The sequence below is a fragment of the Salvelinus alpinus genome, chromosome 21 (genome assembly GCF_045679555.1).
Source record: "Salvelinus alpinus chromosome 21, SLU_Salpinus.1, whole genome shotgun sequence".
Classification (NCBI taxonomy): domain Eukaryota; kingdom Metazoa; phylum Chordata; class Actinopteri; order Salmoniformes; family Salmonidae; genus Salvelinus; species Salvelinus alpinus.
The window spans coordinates 43,566,136-43,588,279 of record NC_092106.1 but is presented as its reverse complement, the minus strand read 5'-3'; the positions used below and the strand labels follow the sequence as shown (position 1 = coordinate 43,588,279).

Here is a 22,144-nt window from a genome sequence, read left to right as displayed (position 1 = left end):
AAGGACACTAATGAGAAGAAGAGACTTGCTTGGGCCAAGAAACACGAGCAATGGACATTAGACCGGTGGAAATCTGTCCTTTGGTCTGATGAGTCCAAATTTGAGAATTTTGGTTCCAACCTCTGTGTCTTTGTCAAACGCAGAGTTGGTGAACGGATGATCTCTGCATATGTGGTTTCCACCGTGAAGCATGGAGGAGGAGGTGTGATGGTGTGGGGGTGCTTTGCTGGTGGCACTGTCAGTGATTTATTTAGAATTCAAGGCACACCCTAACCAGCATGGCTCCCACAGCATTCTGCAGCGATACGCCATCTCATCTGGTTTGCGCTTAGTGGGACTATCATTTGTTTTTCAACAGGACAATGACCCAACACACCTCCAGGCTGTGTATGGGCTATTTGACCAAGAAGGAGAGTGATGGAGTGCTGCATCAGATGACCTGGCCTCCACATTCACACAACCTCAACCCAACTGAGATGGTTTGGGATGAGTTTTATAAAAGCATTTTTTAAATTTAAATTATTATTATTTTACCCTTATTTTACCAGGTAAGTTGACTGAGAACACGTTCTCATTTACAGCAACGACCTGGGGAATAGTTACAGGAGAGAGGAGGCTGAATGAACCAATTGGAAGCTGGGGATGAATAGGTGACCGTGATGTTATGAGGGCCAGATTGGGAATTTAACCGGGACACCGGGGTTAACACCGCCACTCTTACGATAAGTGCCACGGGATCTTTAGTGACCACAGAGAGTCAGGACACCAGTTTAACGTCCAATCCAAAAGACGTTGGACCGCAGAGTGAAGGACAAGCAGCCAACAAGTGCCCAGCATATGTGGGAACTCCTTCAAGATAATTGGAAAAGCATTCCAGGTGAAGCTGGTTGAGAGAATGCCAAGAGTGTGCAAAGGTATCATCAAGACAAAGGGTGGCTACTTTGAAGAATGTAAAATATAAGAAATATTTTGATTTGTTTAACACTTTTTTGGTTACTACATGATTCCATATGTGTTATTTCATAGTTGTGATGTCTTCAATATTATTCTACAATGTAGAAAATAGTAAAAAATAAAGTGTCCAAACTTTTGACTGGTACGGTATATATATACATATTTTTATACTTTATTTGTCAAGTTTGAGAAAATAGAGACATTTACATTAATACAACAGAGATAAAGCAATATTAGTATTCTATTGAGTCAAAAGATAACTTATTCTCCCATTGACATCATGACTAAGTTTTAAGATTTGCCCCCCTCCATAATCACCTGAAGACGGCCTGCGGCGTGCCGATTGTATCACACGCTACATAAAACTCATCCCCACTACTGAGCTCCATGGAGAACAGGTGTCCCTGCAGGTCGTAGTACAGGGAAGAGATCTCTGAGCTGGTGTGGTTGTACATGTGCGTGACCCGGGTGGGGCTGGACAGGTCAGCATAGAAGAACTGGAGGTGGTGACCCAGACTGGACCTGGATGAGACCCTCCGACCCAGACCATCGTACCGGTAGAGGATACTCCAGCCGCTCACCCGGTTGTAGACCTTGACAAGAAACATATCAATCAATAAAACAGGAAATAACAAGTTACTATATTTGATGAACACCTTTTATACCACACTTGAGGACACCTTACGTTAAAAGATGTAACTTACGTTAAAAAATATTTACCTTACGTTAAAAGATGTGATGTACGTTAAAAGATTTACCTTTTACCTTATGTTAAAAAGATTTACCTTAGGTTAAAAAGATTTACCCTACGTTAAAAAGATTTACCTTTTACCTTACGTTAAAAGATTTACCTTACGTTAAAAGATTTAACTTACGTTAAAAAGATTTACCTTTTACCTTACGTTAAAATATTTGCCTTACGTTAAAAAGATTTACCTTACGTTAAAAAGATTTACCTTTTACCTTACGTTAAAATATTTGCCTTACGTTAAAAAGATTTACCTTACGTTAAAAAGATTTACCTTACGTTAAAAAGATTTACCTTTTACCCTACGTTAAAAGATTTACATTGCGGTAAAAATATTTACCTTACGTTAAAAGTACATTAAAATCAAAGTGTGAATAAAAGGAATCAGAAGACCATAGGGAGCAGAACAGATCACACCGAGCATTGGCTAGCTGGAACATATTCAAGCTTAGAGCATTGGCCAGCTGGAACATATTCAAGCACTGAGCATCAGCTAGCAGGAACATATTCAAGGACAGAGCATCGGCTAGCAGGAACACATTCAAGGATAGAGCATCGGCTAGTTGGAACATATTCAAGGACAGAGCATCGGCTAGCAGGAACATATTCAAGGACAGAGCATCGGCTAGTTGGAACATATTCAACCACAGAGCATCGGCTAGCAGGAACATATTCAAGGACAGAGCATCGGCTAGTTGGAACATATTCAACCACAGAGCATCGGCTAGCAGGAACATATTCAACCACAGAGCATCGGCTAGCAGGGAGAGTTTTGAGCTGTTTTTGAAAGTGTCCACTGTGTGTGTCCTCTGTGTGGTTTTATAAAGCATCAACTGTGTTGGAGTGTTGTAGCTAATCATACCTTAACCAGTAGTCCAGGGGAGCTGTACTCAAAGAATTCATTCCCTCTCTGCTTCAGAAAGCCGTCCTCGTCCATGCGGTACTGGACGTCTCCCAGCCTGGTGATGCGGTCTCGGAGGTCGTAACGTAGCGGCGTGAGGCGGGCGCTGTTCCCGGGGCTCAGCAGGTGAAGGTTACCGTTCAGGTCGTAGCTGTAACGCCACAGTGGCTTGTCGTTGATGGACACTACCTGGAGCTGCCCATCAGCGTCGTATTCATAGGTATACCGAGTGGTGTTGGCATACGGACCCACCTTACAGAAACAAAACATGAATCGGTCAATCAATCGGTCAATCAGGTGTTGGCATACGGACCCACATTAGAAATCCTGACTTAATCAATGAATCAAATCAATCAATCAAATGTGATTATAATTAAGCAATAAGGCCGGAGGGGGTGTGGTGTACGGCCAATATACCACAGCTAAGGGCTGTTCTTAGGGACGACACAACGCTGAGTGCCTGGACACAGCCCTTAGCCGTGGTATATTGGCCATATACCACAAACCCCCTGAGGTGCCTTATTGCTGTTATAAACTGGCTACCAACGTAATGAGCAGTAATATACCCAGTATGGTATATGGTCTGATATACCACGGATTTCAGCCGATCAGAATTCAGGGCTCGAACCACCCGGTTTATTCATTCCTATATACAATAACATGTTTCATGAAATGAGTCCGGTAAGATGAACCCATCTCAGAACATTTAGAATATAGAACATATTTGGTGGCAGGTAGCCTAGCGTTTAACAGCGCTGAGCCAGTAACCAAAAGGTTGCTAGATGAAAATATGTGCTCTTGAGCAAGGCTAAATGACTCACTACTGTAGTGACTCTGGATCAGAGAGTCTGCTAAATGACTCACTACTGTAGTGGCTCTGGATCAGAGAGTCTGCTAAATGACTCACTACTGTAGTGGCTCTGGATAAGAGAGTCTGCTAAATGACTCCCTACTGTAGTGGCTCTGGATAAGAGAGTCTGCTAAATGACTCACTACTGTAAGTGGTTCTGGATAAGAGAGTCTACTAAATGACTCACTACTGTAGTGTCTCTGGATGAGAGAGTCTGCTAAATGACTCACTACTGTAGTGGCTCTGGATAAGAGAGTCTGCTAAATGACTCACTACTGTAAGTCTCTCTGGATAAGAGAGTCTGCTAAATGACTCACTACTGTAGTGGATCTGGATAAGAGAGTCTGTTAAATGACTCACTACTGTAGTGGCTCTGGATAAGAGAGTCTGCTAAATGACTCACTACTGTAGTGGCTCTGGATCAGAGAGTCTGCTAAATGACTCCCTACTGTAGTGGCTCTGGATCAGAGAGTCTGCTAAATGACTCACTACTGTAGTGGCTCTGGATAAGAGAGTCTGCTAAATGACTCACTACTGTAAGTGGTTCTGGATAAGAGAGTCTGCTAAATGACTCCCTACTGTAGTGGCTCTGGATCAGAGAGTCTGTTAAATGACTCCCTACTGTAGTGGTTCTGGATAAGAGAGTCTGCTAAATGACTCACTACTGTAGTGGCTCTGGATAAGAGAGTCTGCTAAATGACTCACTACTGTAGTGTCTCTGGATCAGAGAGTCTGCTAAATGACTCTCTACTGTAGTGTCTCTGGATCAGAGAGTCTGCTAAATGACTCCCTACTCTAGTGTCTCTGGATCAGAGAGTCTGCTAAATGACTCACTACTGTAGTGGCTCTGGATCAGAGAGTCTACTAAATGACTCACTACTGTAGTGACTCTGGATAAGAGAGTCTGCTAAATGACTCACTACTGTAGTGACTCTGGATAAGAGAGTCTGCTAAATGACTCACTACTGTAGTGACTCTGGATAAGAGAGTCTACTAAATGACTCACTACTGTAGTGGCTCTGGATAAGAGAGTCTGCTAAATGACTCACTACTGTAGTGACTCTGGATAAGAGAGTCTACTAAATGACTCACTACTGTAGTGGCTCTGGATAAGAGAGTCTGCTAAATGACTCACTACTGTAGTGACTCTGGATAAGAGAGTCTACTAAATGACTCACTACTGTAGTGACTCTGGATCAGAGAGTCTGCTAAATGACTCACATGTAAACTGTTAGAACTGTGTTCTGATTGTGTTATATATTTCAAATGTGTTCTGATTCTACTGTATACTTGTCTGTTTAGTCCTGTGAGTGACTCTTGGGAGATGACCTCAAAGAGATCCTAAACAACACAGAACGAGCTAACCAGACCAACCTTGAGTTCCTTGGCGACCACGCGTCCCATGTTATCATACTGCACCATCATCCAGTACATGAGTGACCTGAAGATCTCGTACTGGACTTCCTTCACGCGGCCGTAGGCATCGAAGTGTTTGGTGTGTGTCATCACGGCCGTGGTGATTATCTGGTTGATGTCGTAGTAGATGACCCCGAACTTCCCAAACTGCTCCGTCTTCCCCGACACGTCATCGTAGCGATACAGGTCGATGGGGAGAGGCGTCTCGTTGATTACCGCTTGCATGCTGGTGACCCGGAAGCTGTTGTCATAGACGTAGTCGAAGCGTGCGTTGACCATCCCCTCTTCGCTGAACCTAAAGATCTGCCTGTCGATGAGTGGGCCGATCTGACGGTACCTGTAGTGTAGTGAACATTACTGTTAGTCCATTCCATGTTTTTATTATGTTACTGACTGATACAGTCAGTACTCCAGTCCATGTTTTCATTATGTTACTGACTGATACAGTCAGTACTCCAGTCCATGTTTTTATTATGTTACTGACTGATACAGTCAGTACTCCAGTCCATGTTTTTATTATTATACTGACTGATACAGTCAGTACTCCATTCCATGGTTTTATTATGTTACTGACTGATACAGTCAGTACTCCAGTACATGTTTTTATTATGTTTCTGACTGATACAGTCAGTACTCCAGTCCATGTTTTTATTATTATACTGACTGATACAGTCAGTACTCCAGTCCATGTTTTTATTATGTTACTGACTGATACAGTCAGTACTCCAGTCCATGTTTTTATTATGTTACTGACTGACTCAAGAGTGTGCAAAGCTGTCATCAAGGCAAAGGGTGGCTACTTTGAAGATTCACAAATATAACATATCGTTTGATTTGTTTAACAAATTGTTGGTTACTTCATGATTCCATATGTGTTATTTCATAGTTTTGATGTCTTAACTAATATTCTACAATGTAGAAAATAGTAAAAATAAAGAAAAACCCTTGAATGTGTGTCCAAAATTTTGACTGGTACTGTATATATCTGCATGTACCAAGATGTTCTAATAACCCTAACCTAACTCAACCCAACCCTAACCCAACCCAACCCTAACCCAACCCAACCCTAACCCTAACCCTAACCTAAACTCAACCCAACCCTAACCCAACCCAACCCAACCCAACCCAACCCAACCCAACCCTAACCCTAACCTAAACCCAACCCAACCCTAACCCAACCCTAACCCAACCCTAACCCAACCCTAACCTTAACCTAACCTTAACCAAACCACGAACCTAACCCAACCCCAACCTAATCTTAATCCTAACCTAACCCTAAACTAACCCAACCCTAACCTAACCCTAACCTAATTCTAACCTAACCCAGCCCTAACCTAATTCTACCTTAACCCTAACCTAACCCAACCCTAACCCAAACCTAATCCTAACCCAACCCTAATCCTAACCCAACCCGATTCTTAACACAACCCTAATCCAACCCTAACCCAACCCAACCCCAACCTAACCTTAACCTAACCCTAACCCAACCCAACCCAACCCTAACCTAACCCAACCCAACCCTAGCCTAAACCAATCCTAAACCAACCCTAACCTAACCCTAACCCTAACCCAACCCTAACCTAACCCAACCCTAATTCTAACCTAATTCTAACCCTAACCCTAACCTAATCCTAACCTAATCCAAACCCTAATCCAAACCAACCCTAATCCTAACCCAACCCTAACCTAACCCTTACATAATCCTAACCCAACCCTAACCCAACCCTAACCTAACCCTAACCCAACCCCAACCCAACCCTAACCTAATCCTAACCCAACCCTAACCAAACCCAACCCTAACCAAATCCAACACTAATCCAACCCTAACCCAACCCTAACCTAACCCTAACCCAACCCCAACCTAACCCAACACTAATCCAACCCAACCCAACACTAACCCAACCCTAACCCTAACCCAATCCTAACCCAACCACAGTACCTTATAGTGCAGGTGATTCCTTCAGTCTGCAGGTTCACCACCTTCAGCATCCCCGCTGCCTCATCGTAGGTGAACCCTAACCTAACCTAACCCTAACCCAACCCTAACCCAACCCTAACCCAATCCTAACCCAACCACAGTACCTTATAGTGCAGGTGATTCCTTCAGTCTGCAGGTTCACCACCTTCAGCATCCCCGCTGCCTCATCGTAGGTGAAGGCGACGCGCGTCGTATCATAGAGCATCTCCAGTAGCTTGGCCAGCTTGCCGTACTTATACGTCACCCTGCGCCCCGTGCCCAGGTAGCTAGTCTGCATCAGCTGGCCGTCTTCACTGTAGTCCTGCAGTACCGACGCGTTCCCCTCCGAGGGGCGGTACGTGTTCCTATAGTAACCAACGGAGCGCGTGGTCTCCAGGGTGACGCGGGCCACGTTGGGCATGGTCACAGAGGAGAGGCGGTCGTTCTTGTCGAACTCGAAGATGTACTGACGCTGGCTGTGGAGGAGTAGTACCATGGACTGAGGAGTAGAGAGGAGAGTGGGTTACCAATGGGTAGCGGCTAAAACGGCGCCCTACACCCTATATAGCGCACTACATTTGAAGAAGGCCCAAAGGATTGTGCTCTTTAAAGGGCGCACACTACACATGGGGAGAAGATGTTAGATATTAGGAATGCTGTGAGGTAATATTGACAGAGTCATTTTATTACGGGGTATTTTCTATGTTTCCTTTCAAGCCCTTTCCTGAGTACCTATAGACAGTACTGCACTGACTAGGCATACTGCATCCATACGTTACATATACCGATGTGTGCCAGCCTATACCGATGTGTGCCAGCCTATACCGATGTGTGCCAGCCTATACCGATGTGTGCCAGCCTATACCGATGTGTGCCAGCCTATACCGATGTGTGCCAGCCTATACCGATGTGTGCCAGCCTATACCGATGTGTGCCAGCCTATACCGATGTGTGCCAGCCTATACCGATGTGTGCCAGCCTATACCGATGTGTGCCAGCCTATACCGATGTGTGCCAGCCTATACCGATGTGTGCCAGCCTATACCGATGTGTGCCAGCCTATACCGATGTGTGTTACGCAGTCAGGAGCCAAGCTGTGAGATTCAACAACACTTTTTATGGCTTCCAATCGGGGAAGAAAGTATTGAGTTGGCAAATAATTAAATCACGGTGCAGTCTGCTGTCACAGCAGGCTATCATTCCAGCTTTGAATCAGACACTTAAGAGCTGCTAAACTGACTTCAGACCACTAATGGGTTGGCCATTTTGTTAAATTAAATGGTAAAAACCTGAGAACAGCAGCCTTTCGCTGTACTGTACGTTGTTCTTTCTGTGTCCCAAAAGATCCAGACTTTAATTAACAATGTGAAAGTGACATTTCATTCCTTTCTGCTCATCAGAGTCTATTTTAGGGGCGACGGCCCTGTCAAGCTGTCTGCACTAACAATGTATAATGGATGTATACATTGCTAGAGAGACAGAGAGACAGAAAAACAGAGAGACAGAGAGAAACAGAGAAACAGAGAGACAGAGAGAGACAGAGACAGAGAGAGAGACAGAGAGACAGTCCTTAATTACAGCTCTCTACACATAACTCAGACAGACAGAGGCCAGATGACGCAGCACAAAGCTAAGAGTACAGTAGACAGGAGGATTTACAAGGAAACTTTGAACTAGAAATCTTAAATCTGCTTTTAAGGGCCTCTTGCTGCTACATGCCACTGAAATATCAACCCCATTTTCTATTACAACGGCCAGACTGTATGTCTTTGATACTGTTTATCTGTAGTACAGCAGGCGTTCTCCATTAGTTCCAAACCCTCAGTACACTGTGTACCTTACTGCACACTGTGAATGTCTACCTTAAAAAGTACCGTAGGTCTATATCATGAGTTTTTCACTGTTTATCTGTAGTACAGCAGGCGTTCTCCATTAGTTCCAAACCCTCAGTACACTGTGTACCTTACTGCACACTGTGAATGTCTACCTTAAAAAGTACCGTAGGTCTATATCATGAGTTTTTCACTGTTTATCTGTAGTACAGCAGGCGTTCTCCATTAGTTCCAAACCCTCAGTACACTGTGTACCTTACTGCACACTGTGAATGTCTACCTTAAAAAGTACCGTAGGTCTATATCATGAGTTTTTCATTGTATTTTATGCGGAGAGTTTAATATAATTGTGTTTCCTTAATTCTCTGAGTATCTCTTCTTATTACCCCCTAATTAAATCCGTATTGAAATGTTCTGTTTCACTAGGCGTTCAAAGGAATATGGCAAGTATACAGGGCCTTCAGAAAGTATTCACACCCCTTGACTTTTTACAAATGTCGTTGTGTTACAGCCTGAATATGCAAATGGATTAAATTGAGATTTTGTGTCACTGTCCGACACACAATACTCCATAATGTCAAAGTGGAATTATGTTTTTTTTTTTTTTTTTTTTTTACAAATGTATTAAAATGAAAAGCTGAAAATGTCTTGAGTCAATAAGAATTCAACTCCTTTGTTATGGCAATCAGTCCAGGAGTAAACATGTGATTACCAAGTCATATAATAAGTTGCAGGGACTCACTCTGTGTGCAATAATAGTTTTTAACAGGACTTTTGAATGACTACCTCATCTCTGTACCCCACACATACAATTATCTGTAAGGTTCCTCAGTCTAGCAGTGAATTTCAGACAGATATTTCAACCACAAAGACCAGGGAGGTTTTCCAATGCCTCGCAAAGAAGGGCAGCTGTTGGTAGATAGGTAAAAAAATAAAAAGCAGACATTGAATATCCCTTTGAGCATGGTGAAGTTATTAATTACACTTTGGATGGTGCATCAATACACCCAGTCACTACAAAGATACAGGCGTCCTTCCTAACTCAGTTGCCCGGAGAGGAAGGAAACCTCTCAGGGATTTCACCATGAGGCCAATGGTCACTTTAAAACAGTTACAGAGTTTAATGGCTGTGATAGAAGAAAACTGAGGATGGATCAACAACATTGTAGTTACTCCACAATACTAACCAAAATGACAGAGTGAAAAGAAGGAAGCCTGTACAAAACACAAATATTCCGAAACATGCATCCTGTTTGCAATAAGGAACTAAAGTAAAACTGCAAAAAATGTGGCAAAGATATTAACGTTATATCCTGAATACAAAGAGTTATGTTTGGGGCAAATCCAACATAACACATCACTGAGTACCACTCTTCATATTTTCAAGCAAGGTGGTGGCTGCATCATGTTATGGGTATGCTTGCCATCTGCAAGGACGAGGGAGTTTAAGATAAAAAATAAACGGAATAGAGCTGAGCACAGGTAAAATCCCAGAGGAAAACCTGGTTCAGTCTGCTTTCCACCAGACACTGGGAGATGAATTCACCTTTCAGCAGGACAATAACCTAAAACACAGGTAAAATCCTAGAGGAAAACCTGGTTCAGTCTGCTTTTCACTAGACACTGGGAGATGAATACACCTTTCAGCAGGACAATAACTTAAAACACAAGGCCAAATCTACACTGGAGTTGCTTACCAAGAAGACAGTGAATGTTCCTGAGTGGCCGAGTTACAATTTAGACTTTAATCAGCTTGAAAATCTACAGTTGAGCTGTCTAGCCATGATCCCCAACATCTTGACAGAGCTTGAATAATTTTTTAAAGAATATTGCAAATATTGTACAATCCAGGGTTTGCAAAGATCACAGCTGTAATCTTGAAAGATCACAGCTGTGATCTTGAAAGACTCAGAGCTGTAATCTTGAAAGACTCACATCTGTAATCTTGAAAGACTCACAGCTGTAATAAGACTCACATCTGTAATCTTGAAAGACTCACATCTGTAATCTTGAAAGACTCACATCTGTAATCTTGAAAGACTCACATCTGTAATCTTGAAAGACTCACATCTGTAATCTTGAAAGACTCACATCTGTAATCTTGAAAGACTCACATCTGTAATCTTGAAAGACTCACAGCTGTAATCTTGAAAGACTCACATCTGTAATCTTGAAAGACTCACATCTGTTAATCTTGAAAGACTCACATCTGTAATCTTGAAAGACTCACATCTGTAATCTTGAAAGACTCACAGCTGTAATCTTGAAAGACTCACATCTGTAATCTTGAAAGACTCACATCTGTTAATCTTGAAAGACTCACATCTGTAATCTTGAAAGACTCACATCTGTAATCTTGAAAGACTCACAGCTGTAATCTTGAAAGACTCACATCTGTAATCTTGAAAGACTCACAGCTGTAATAAGACTCACAGCTGTAATCTTGAAAGACTCACATCTGTAATCTTGAAAGACTCACATCTGTAATCTTGAAAGACTCGCATCTGTAATCTTGAAAGACTCACAGCTGTAATCTTGAAAGACTCACAGCTGTAATCTTGAAAGACTCACAGCTGTAATAAGACTCACATCTGTATTCTTGAAAGACTCACATCTGTAATCTTGAAAGACTCACATCTGTAATCTTGAAAGACTCACATCTGTAATCTTGAAAGACTCACATCTGTAATCTTGAAAGACTCACATCTGTAATCTTGAAAGACTCACAGCTGTAATAAGACTCACAGCTGTAATCTTGAAAGACTCACATCTGTAATCTTGAAAGACTCACATCTGTAATCTTGAAAGACTCACATCTGTTAATCTTGAAAGACTCACATCTGTAATCTTGAAAGACTCACATCTGTAATCTTGAAAGACTAACAGCTGTAATCTTGAAAGACTCACAGCTGTAATCTTGAAAGACTCACATCTGTAATCTTGAAAGACTCACAGCTGTAATAAGACTCACAGCTGTAATCTTGAAAGACTCACATCTGTAATCTTGAAAGACTCACATCTGTAATCTTGAAAGACTCACAGCTGTAATCTTGAAAGACTCACAGCTGTAATAAGACTAACAGCTGTAATCTTGAAAGACTCGCAGCTGTAATCTTGAAAGACTCACAGCTGTAATAAGACTCACATCTGTAATCTTGAAAGACTCACAGCTGTAATCACTACCAACGGTGATTCCAACATGTATTGACTCAGGGGTGTGAATAATTATGTAAATGAAATATTTCTCTATTTAATTTTCAATAAATTTGCAAACATTTCTAAAAAATGTTTTCACTCTGTCATTATGGGGTATTGTGTGTAGATGGGTGATAAAAATATATACTGAATCAATTTTGAATTCAGACACAACATAATATGGAATAAGTCAAGCAGTATGAATACTTTCTGAAGGCCCTGTATTTAGTATGTAAATATATATATATATGTATATGGTACACTAGTGGTATTTTTTTACCTTCTCCAGGTATGTGTAGGTCCATGACTTCCCGTCGGCAAAGATCTGCGACGTGATTCGACCATTCTGGTCGTACTCCATGCGTACAGACATGGTTCCCCGCTGGATGCCGGACACGTGTCCGCCCGGGGAGTAGGTGACGTTGACCCCGTTGAGGCGGCTGCTGGGGGCCCAGAGCGTCGGGCGTCCGGCGTGGTCGTAGTGGATCCTTAACGTGAACTTCCTGTGGTCGTCATAAACCTTCTCTGTACGTGTGATACGGTCAAAGTCCAGGGAGAGGAGGTTCCTGTTGTGGACCTAGGAGAGAGAAGAGAAGGTCAAAGTTCAGGAAGAGGAGGTTCCTGTTGTGGAGCTGGGGGAGAGGAGAGAAGGTCAACGTTCAGGAAGAGGAGGTTCCTGTTGTGAAACTGGGGGAGAGGAGAGAAGGTCAAAGTTCAGCAAGAGGAGGTTCCTGTTGTGAAACTGGGGGAGAGGAGAGAAGGTCAAAGTTCAGCAAGAGGAGGTTCCTGTTGTGGAGCTGGGGGAGAGGAGAGAAGGTCAGTTAATTTGGTAAGACTTTACATTTTACATTTTCATCCAGAGCTACTTACAATCAGTGTATTCAAAACGTTAAGTAGGAATAAACCACCACCTATCAGTTATTGAAAGTAGACTTGTCTACTTAAAGCTTGTAGTTATAATGCATTATGATGTGATGTTACAGTGCATTGTAATATAATAACTTATATAATAATATATATAATAATATAGTAATATATATATATAATAATATAATATGTCGTATTGGTTGTGCAGTAAGGAAGTAGACTTGGCATGTGTGAGGGGGTGTACTGGTTCACTACAGAAACAGGAAGTAGACTTGGCATGTGTGAGCCGGAACATCTCATTGAAGCATCATCTCCTGTTTCTGTAGTGAACCAGTACACCCCCTGGACAGGACTGTAGTCTACCAGTACACCCCCTGGACAGGACTGTAGTCTACCAGTACACCCCCTAAACAGGACTGTAGTGAACCAGTACACCCCCTGGACAGGACTGTAGTCTACCAGTACACCCCCTGGACAGGACTGTAGTCTACCTCCTGTTTCTGTAGTCTACCAGTACACCCCCTGGACAGGACTATAGTCTACCAGTACACCCCCTGGACAGGACTGTAGTGAACCAGTACACCCCCTGGACAGGACTGTAGTCTACCTCCTGTTTCTGTAGTCTACCAGTACACCCCCTGGACAGGACTGTAGTCTACCTCCTGTTTCTGTAGTCTACCAGTACACCCCCTGGACAGGACTGTAGTCTACCTCCTGTTTCTGTAGTCTACCAGTACACCCCCTGGACAGGACTGTAGTCTACCTCCTGTTTCTGTAGTGAGACAGTACACCCCCTGGACAGGACTGTAGTCTACCAGTACACCCCCTGGACAGGACTGTAGTCTACCAGTACACCCCCTGGACAGGACTGTAGTCTACCTGTACACCCCCTAGACAGGACTGTAGTCTACCAGTACACCCCCTAAACAGGACTGTAGTCTACCAGTACACCCCCTGGACAGGACTGTAGTCTACCAGTACACCCCCTGGACAGGACTGTAGTCTACCAGTACACCCCCTGGACAGGACTGTAGTCTACCAGTACACCCCCTGGACAGGACTGTAGTCTACCAGTACACCCCCTGGACAGGACTGTAGTCTACCAGTACACCCCCTAAACAGGACTGTAGTCTACCAGTACACCCCCTGGACAGGACTGTAGTCTACCAGTACACCCCCTAAACAGGACTGTAGTCTACCAGTACACCCCCTAGACAGGACTGTAGTCTACCAGTACACCCCCTGGACAGGACTGTAGTCTACCAGTACACCCCCTGGACAGGACTGTAGTCTACCAGTACACCCCCTAAACAGGACTGTAGTCTACCAGTACACCCCCTGGACAGGACTGTAGTCTACCTCCTGTTTCTGTAGTGAACCAGTACACCCCCTGGACAGGAATGTAGTCTACCTCCTGTTTCTGTAGTGAACCAGTACACCCCCTGGACAGGACTGTAGTCTACCAGTACACCCCCTGGACAGGACTGTAGTCTACCAGTACACCCCCTGGACAGGACTGTAGTCTACCAGTACACCCCCTGGACAGGACTGTAGTCTACCAGTACACCCCCTGGACAGGACTGTAGTCTACCAGTACACCCCCTGGACAGGACTGTAGTCTACCAGTACACCCCCTGGACAGGACTGTAGTCTACCAGTACACCCCCTGGACAGGACTGTAGTCTACCAGTACACCCCCTGGACAGGACTGTAGTCTACCTCCTGTTTCTGTAGTCTACCAGTACACCCCCTGGACAGGACTGTAGTCTACCTCCTGTTTCTGTAGTCTACCAGTACACCCCCTGGACAGGACTGTAGTCTACCTCCTGTTTCTGTAGTCTACCAGTACACCCCCTGGACAGGACTGTAGTCTACCTCCTGTTTCTGTAGTGAACCAGTACACCCCCTGGACAGGACTGTAGTCTACCAGTACACCCCCTGGACAGGACTGTAGTCTACCAGTACACCCCCTGGACAGGACTGTAGTCTACCAGTACACCCCCTGGACAGGACTGTAGTCTACCAGTACACCCCCTGGACAGGACTGTAGTCTACCAGTACACCCCCTGGACAGGACTGTAGTCTACCAGTACACCCCCTAAACAGGACTGTAGTCTACCAGTACACCCCCTGGACAGGACTGTAGTCTACCAGTACACCCCCTAAACAGGACTGTAGTCTACCAGTACACCCCCTAGACAGGACTGTAGTCTACCAGTACACCCCCTGGACAGGACTGTAGTCTACCAGTACACCCCCTGGACAGGACTGTAGTCTACCAGTACACCCCCTAAACAGGACTGTAGTCTACCAGTACACCCCCTGGACAGGACTGTAGTCTACCTCCTGTTTCTGTAGTGAACCAGTACACCCCCTGGACAGGAATGTAGTCTACCTCCTGTTTCTGTAGTGAACCAGTACACCCCCTGGACAGGACTGTAGTCTACCAGTACACCCCCTGGACAGGACTGTAGTCTACCAGTACACCCCCTGGACAGGACTGTAGTCTACCAGTACACCCCCTGGACAGGACTGTAGTCTACCAGTACACCCCCTGGACAGGACTGTAGTCTACCAGTACACCCCCTGGACAGGACTGTAGTCTACCAGTACACCCCCTGGACAGGACTGTAGTCTACCAGTACACCCCCTGGACAGGACTGTAGTCTACCAGTACACCCCCTGGACAGGACTGTAGTCTACCAGTACACCCCCTGGACAGGACTGTAGTCTACCTCCTGTTTCTGTAGTCTACCAGTACACCCCCTGGACAGGACTGTAGTCTACCTCCTGTTTCTGTAGTCTACCAGTACACCCCCTGGACAGGACTGTAGTCTACCTCCTGTTTCTGTAGTCTACCAGTACACCCCCTGGACAGGACTGTAGTCTACCTCCTGTTTCTGTAGTGAACCAGTACACCCCCTGGACAGGACTGTAGTCTACCAGTACACCCCCTGGACAGGACTGTAGTCTACCAGTACACCCCCTAAACAGGACTGTAGTCTACCAGTACACCCCCTAGACAGGACTGTAGTCTACCAGTACACCCCCTGGACAGGACTGTAGTCTACCAGTACACCCCCTGGACAGGACTGTAGTCTACCAGTACACCCCCTAAACAGGACTGTAGTCTACCAGTACACCCCCTGGACAGGACTGTAGTCTACCAGTACACCCCCTGGACAGGACTGTAGTCTACCTCCTGTTTCTGTAGTCTACCAGTACACCCCCTGGACAGGACTGTAGTCTACCTCCTGTTTCTGTAGTCTACCAGTACACCCCCTGGACAGGACTGTAGTCTACCTCCTGTTTCTGTAGTCTACCAGTACACCCCCTGGACAGGACTGTAGTCTACCTCCTGTTTCTGTAGTGAACCAGTACACCCCCTGGACAGGACTGTAGTCTACCAGTACACCCCCTGGACAGGACTGTAGTCTACCAGTACACCCCCTAAACAGGACTGTAGTCTACCAGTACACCCCCTAGACAGGACTGTAGTCTACCAGTACACCCCCTGGACAGGACTGTAGTCTACCAGTACACCCCCTGGACAGGACTGTAGTCTACCAGTACACCCCCTAAACAGGACTGTAGTCTACCAGTACACCCCCTGGACAGGACTGTAGTCTACCTCCTGTTTCTGTAGTGAACCAGTACACCCCCTGGACAGGAATGTAGTCTACCTCCTGTTTCTGTAGTGAACCAGTACACCCCCTGGACAGGACTGTAGTCTACCAGTACACCCCCTGGACAGGACTGTAGTCTACCAGTACACCCCCTGGACAGGACTGTAGTCTACCAGTACACCCCCTGGACAGGACTGTAGTCTACCAGTACACCCCCTGGACAGGACTGTAGTCTACCAGTACACCCCCTGGACAGGACTGTAGTCTACTTCCTGTTTCTGTAGTCTACCAGTACACCCCCTGGACAGGACTGTAGTCTACCTCCTGTTTCTGTAGTCTACCAGTACACCCCCTGGACAGGACTGTAGTCTACCTCAGGGCGTTACCCTTAATCTATCACCTTAATGCTAAATGCCAAGCAGAGACGCATCAGGTCCCATTTTTACAGTCGTTGGTTTGACTCGTCTGGAGATCGAACTCCTAAACTTCCAATCTCAGGGCGGACACTGACCACACTACCACTGAGTGGATTTATTTGTTATACAGACAAAACAATCGATAAGCATACTAAAATACAGACATTGAATCTCATTCATTTAACAAAAAAAAAAACAGAATTGCAAAAGGAGAAAGGAGAGTCCCAGCCAGCCAGACAGTTAAGGGTTAACTACGCCAACACAGCTGAAGTGTAGAATAAGGTGTTGTGATGAACAGGGGAATAACGTGTTTGGAAGTTAGAGCAAACCCTTCTTAATGCAATGTGTTCTGAAGTGGAAGATTTTTTTAGAGGAAAACTCAACCTAAAATGTGATTATTTTTTAATTACAATAGTCAGCGCAATATCTCAGGAGAACAGGAGTCATTGAAGTGATGCAATTATAGGAATTACCATATATCTTTGTTTGTCAAAATATTCAGACGAGAAGCCTTAGTGGGAGATCTGAATATTCAGTGAAGGAAAAACAAGACAGTCACTAATCATTAAAAACTCTCCTCTGTGCTTAAAGACCAGCCATAGATGATTCCCAAGTTACTGAGTCTAGTCACTTCTTTAACTTCTCTAGGATAGGGGGCAGCATTTTCACTTTGGATGAATAGCGTGCCCAGAGTGAACTGCCTCCTACTCTGTCCCAGATGCTAATATATGCATATTATTATTACTATTGGATATAAAACACTCTGAAGTTTCTAAAACTGTTTGAATGATGTCTGTGAGTATAACATAAATCATATGGCAGGCAAAAACCTGAGAAAAATCCAAACAGGAAGTGAGAATTCTGAGGCTGGTCGATTTTCAACTCATCGCCTATTGAAATCCCAGTGGGATATGGATCTGTTTGCACTTCCTACGCCTTCCACTAGATGTCAACAGTCTGTAGAACGTTGAATGAAGCTTCTACTGTGATGTGGAGCCGGATGAGAGGGGAATGAGTCAGTGGTCTGGCAGAGAGCCAGGTCCTGGTCATGCGCATTCCACATGATATCGACTTGCGTTCCATTACTTCTGTAGACACAAAGGAATTCTCCCTTTGGAACGTTATTGAATATTTATGATAACAACATCCTAAAGATTGATTCTCTACTTAGTTTGACAAGTTTATTCGACCTGTAATATAACTTTTAGAAGTTTTCGTTCGATGTTCGCCTGGATCTGCGCGAGCGTTTGGATATGTGCACTATACGTGCTAACAAAAGTAGCTACTTGGACATAAATAATGGACATTGTCGAACAAAACAACAATTTATTGTGGAAGTATGATTCCTGGGAGTGCATTCTGATGAAGATCATCAAAGGTAAGGGAATATTTATGATGTCATTTCGTATTTCTGTTGACTCCAACATGGCGGAGAAATGTTGTTTCTATCTGAGCGCAGTCTCAGATTATTGCAAGGTTTGCTTTTTCCGTAAAGTTTTTTTGAAATCTGACACTTTTTTTCCCCACCATTTTTTTCCTGCATAGGTAGCTATCACAAATTCGACCAAATAAAGATATAAATAGTCACTAACCAAGAAACAACTTCATCAGATGACAGTCTGATAACATATTTATTGTATAGCATATGTTTTGTTCGAAAAATGTGCATATTTCAGGTATAAATCATAGTTTTACATTGCAGCCACCATCACAACTCTCACCAAAGCAACTAGAATAACTACAGAGAGCAACGTGAATGACCTAAATACTCATCATAAAACATTTATGAAAAATACACAGCGTACAGCAAATGAAAGACAAAGATCTTGTGAATCCAGCCAATATTTCAGATTCTTTAAGTGTTTTACAGCGAAAACACAATATAGCATTATATTAGCTTACTACAATAGCCAACCACACAGCAGCATTGATTCAAGCCAACAATAGCGATAACGAATAAACCAGCAAAATATATTTATTTTTTCACTAACCTTCTCAAACTTCTTCAGATGACAGTCCTATAACATCATATTACACAATACATATATTGTTTGTTCGAAAATGTGCATATTTAGCGGCACAAATCGTGGTTATACAATGAGAATAGTAGCCAAGCTGCCAACAAAATGTCGGGAGAAATCTTGGGAGAGGCACCTAATCTAATCAATAACTAATCATAAACTTGACTAAAAAATACAGGTTGGACAGCAAATGAAAGATACATTAGTTCTTAATGCAACCGCTGTGTTAGATTTTTAAAATTAACGTTACAACGACATACAGCGTGCGTTACAGCGAGACCGTGCCGAAATTAATGGCGGAATTATTGTTTAACATTTTTCAACATAAATACGAACTAACAGCATAAAGACTTCTTACTATTTGTTGAGCTTCCATCAGAATCTTGGGCAAGTTGTCCTTTGTCCATAATAATCGTTGCTCGGCTGTAGAATGTCGTCTTCAACCGTGTAATTAGCAGCAAACATTAGCTATGTGGCCCAGACATGCCCAACTCTTCAAAACGCAGGACAAAGAAATATCCGAAAATCGCAATATACTCATATAAACTGATATAACTCGGTTTAAAATAACTACGTTATGATGTTTCTAACACCTACAGTGGGGCAAAAAAGTAGTTCTCCCACTTAAAAAGATGAGAGAGGTCTGTAATTTTCATCATAGGTACACTTCAACTATGACAGACAAAATGAGAAAAAAAATCCAGAAAATCACATTGTAGGATTTTTAATGAAATGATTTGCAAATTATGGTGGAAAATAAGTATTTGGTCAATAACAAAAGTTTATCTCAATACTTTGTTATATACCCTTTGTTGGCAATGACAGAGGTCAAACGTTTTCTGTAAGTATTCACAAGGTTTTCACACACTGTTGCTGGTATTTTGGCCCATTCCTCCATGCAGATCTCCTCTAGAGCAGTGATGTTTTGGGGCTGTTGCTGGACAACACGGACTTTCAACTCCCTCCAAAGATTTTCTATGGGGTTGAGATCTGGAGACTGGCTAGGCCACTCCAGGACCTTGAAATGCTTCTTACGAAGCCACTCCTTCGTTGCCCGGGCGGTGTGTTTGGGATCATTGTCATGCTGAAAGACCCAGCCACGTTTCATCTTCAATGCCCTTGCTGATGGAAGGAGGTTTTCACTCAAAATCTCACGATACATGGCCCCATTCATGCTTTCCTTTACACGGATCAGTCATCCTGGTCCCTTTGCAGAAAAACAGCCCCAAAGCATGATGTTTCCACCCCCATGCTTCACAGTAGGTATGGTGTTCTTTGGATGCAACTCAGCATTCTTTGTCCTCCAAACACGACGAGTTGAGTTTTTACCAGAAAGTACTATTTTGGTTTCATCTGACCATATGACATTCTCCCAATCTTCTTCTGGATCATCCAAATGCTCTCTAGCAAACTTCAGACGGGCCTGGACATGTACTGGCTTAAGCAGGGGGACACGTCTGGCACTGCAGGATTTGAGTCCCTGGCGGCGTAGTGTGTTACTGATGGTAGGCTTTGTTACTTTGGTCCCAGCTCTCTGCAGGTCATTCACTAGGTCCCCCCGTGTGTTTCGGGGTGTTTTGCTCACCGTTCTTGTGATCATTTTGACCCCACGGGGTGAGATCTTGCGTGGAGCCCCAGATCGAGGGAGATTATCAGTGGTCTTGTATGTCTTCCATTTCCTAATAATTGCTCCCACAGTTGATTTCTTCAAACCAAGCTGCTTACCTATTGCAGATTCAGTCTTCCCAGCCTGGTGCAGGGGTACAATTTTGTTTCTGGTGTCCTTTGACAGCTCTTTGGTCTTGGCCATAGTGGAGTTTGGAGTGTGACTGTTTGAGGTTGTGGACAGGTGTCTTTTATACTGATAACAAGTTCAAACAGGTGCCATTAATACAGGTAACGAGTGGAGGAGAGGAGCCTCTTAAAGAAGAAGTTACAGGTCTGTGAGAGCCAGAAATCTTGCTTGTTTTGTAGGTGACCAAATACTTATTTTCCACCATAATTTGCAAATAAATTCATAAAAAATCCTACAATGTGATTTTCTGGATTTTCTTTTCTCATTTTGTCTGTCATAGTTGAAGTGTACCTATGATGAAAATTACAGGCCTCTCTCATCTTTTTAAGTGGGAGAACTTGCACAATTGGTGGCTGACTAAATACTTTTTTGCCCCACTGTATATCGAATAAAATCAGAGCCGGATATATCTAACGCCGATAACGTGAGCTTTTCAGAATGCCATCCTGAGGTCCTCCTTTGCGCCATGACGAACGTTGAAAAGGGTGCACCCCTCGTTCCAAGACCATTTATACGGCCTCAGATCTACCTAGCAACACCATTCAAATCCTCACTGCTTACTGACATCAGGGGGAAATCGTATGCAGTGCATGTCGACCAATAGAATAATTGCAAATTAATTAACTGACCCTGGAACAGAGTGCCTGATTTCAGATTTCTCACTTCCTGACAGGAAGTTTGCTCCAACTTGAGTTCTGTTTTACTCACAGATATAATTCAAACGGTTTTAGAAACTAGAGAGTGTTTTCTATCCAATAGTAATAATAATATGCATATTGTACGAGCAAGAATTGAGTATGAGGCAGTTTAATTTGGGAACGTTTTTTACAAAGTGAAAACAGCGCCCCCATATTGACAAGAAGTTATTTGATGTGGCTCTCTGCAATTTCTCCGGATATTTTGGAGGCATTTCTGAACATGGCGCCAAAAGTAAACTGAGATTTTTGGATATAAATATGCACATTATCGAACAAAACACACATGTATTGTGTAACATGATGTCCTATGAGTGTCATCTGATGAAGATCATCAAAGGTTAGTGATTCATTTTATCTCTATTTCTGCTTTTTTGGCTGGAAAAATGGCTGTGTTTTCTGTGGCTATGTACTGACCTAACATAATCGTTTGGTGTGCTTTCGCCGTAAATCCTTTTTGAAATCAGACATGTTGGCTGGATTCACAACAAGTATAGCTTTAATTTGGTGTCTTTCATGTGTGATTTCATGGAAGTTAGATTTTTATAGTAATTTATTTGAATTTGGCGCTCTGCATATCCCACATATCCCAGAGAAGTTAAATGATTCCCATGTTACTGAGTCTAGTAATTTCTTTAAATGATTTGCTTTCTGCTCCTCTCTAATACATGTGACCCTGGGTGTCTGAGCAGAGCAGAGAGAGGCAGGCGTCTGAACAGAGCAGAGAGAGGCAGGCGTCTCAACAGAACAGAGAGAGGCAGGCGTCTGAACAGAACAGAGAGAGGCAGGCATCTGAACAGAGCAGAGAGAGGCAGGTGTCTGAACAGAACAGAGAGAGGCAGGCGTCTGAACAGAGCAGAGAGAGGCAGGC

The 22,144-nt window shown here is 43.6% G+C and overlaps 1 protein-coding gene across 1 annotated transcript in view; it reads right to left on the bottom strand.

Annotated features, from left to right (window-relative positions):
• The window catches only part of LOC139548337 (teneurin-4), a gene marked incomplete at its 5' end in the record, with an annotated part of 289,854 nt that overhangs the window by 39,739 nt on the left and 227,971 nt on the right, over positions 1–22,144 (bottom strand). Inside the window, 5 exon segments of the mRNA XM_071357954.1 lie at positions 1,273–1,547; positions 2,565–2,855; positions 4,828–5,206; positions 6,952–7,325; positions 12,134–12,430. Coding sequence (XP_071214055.1) covers positions 1,273–1,547; positions 2,565–2,855; positions 4,828–5,206; positions 6,952–7,325; positions 12,134–12,430 — 1,616 coding nt within the window.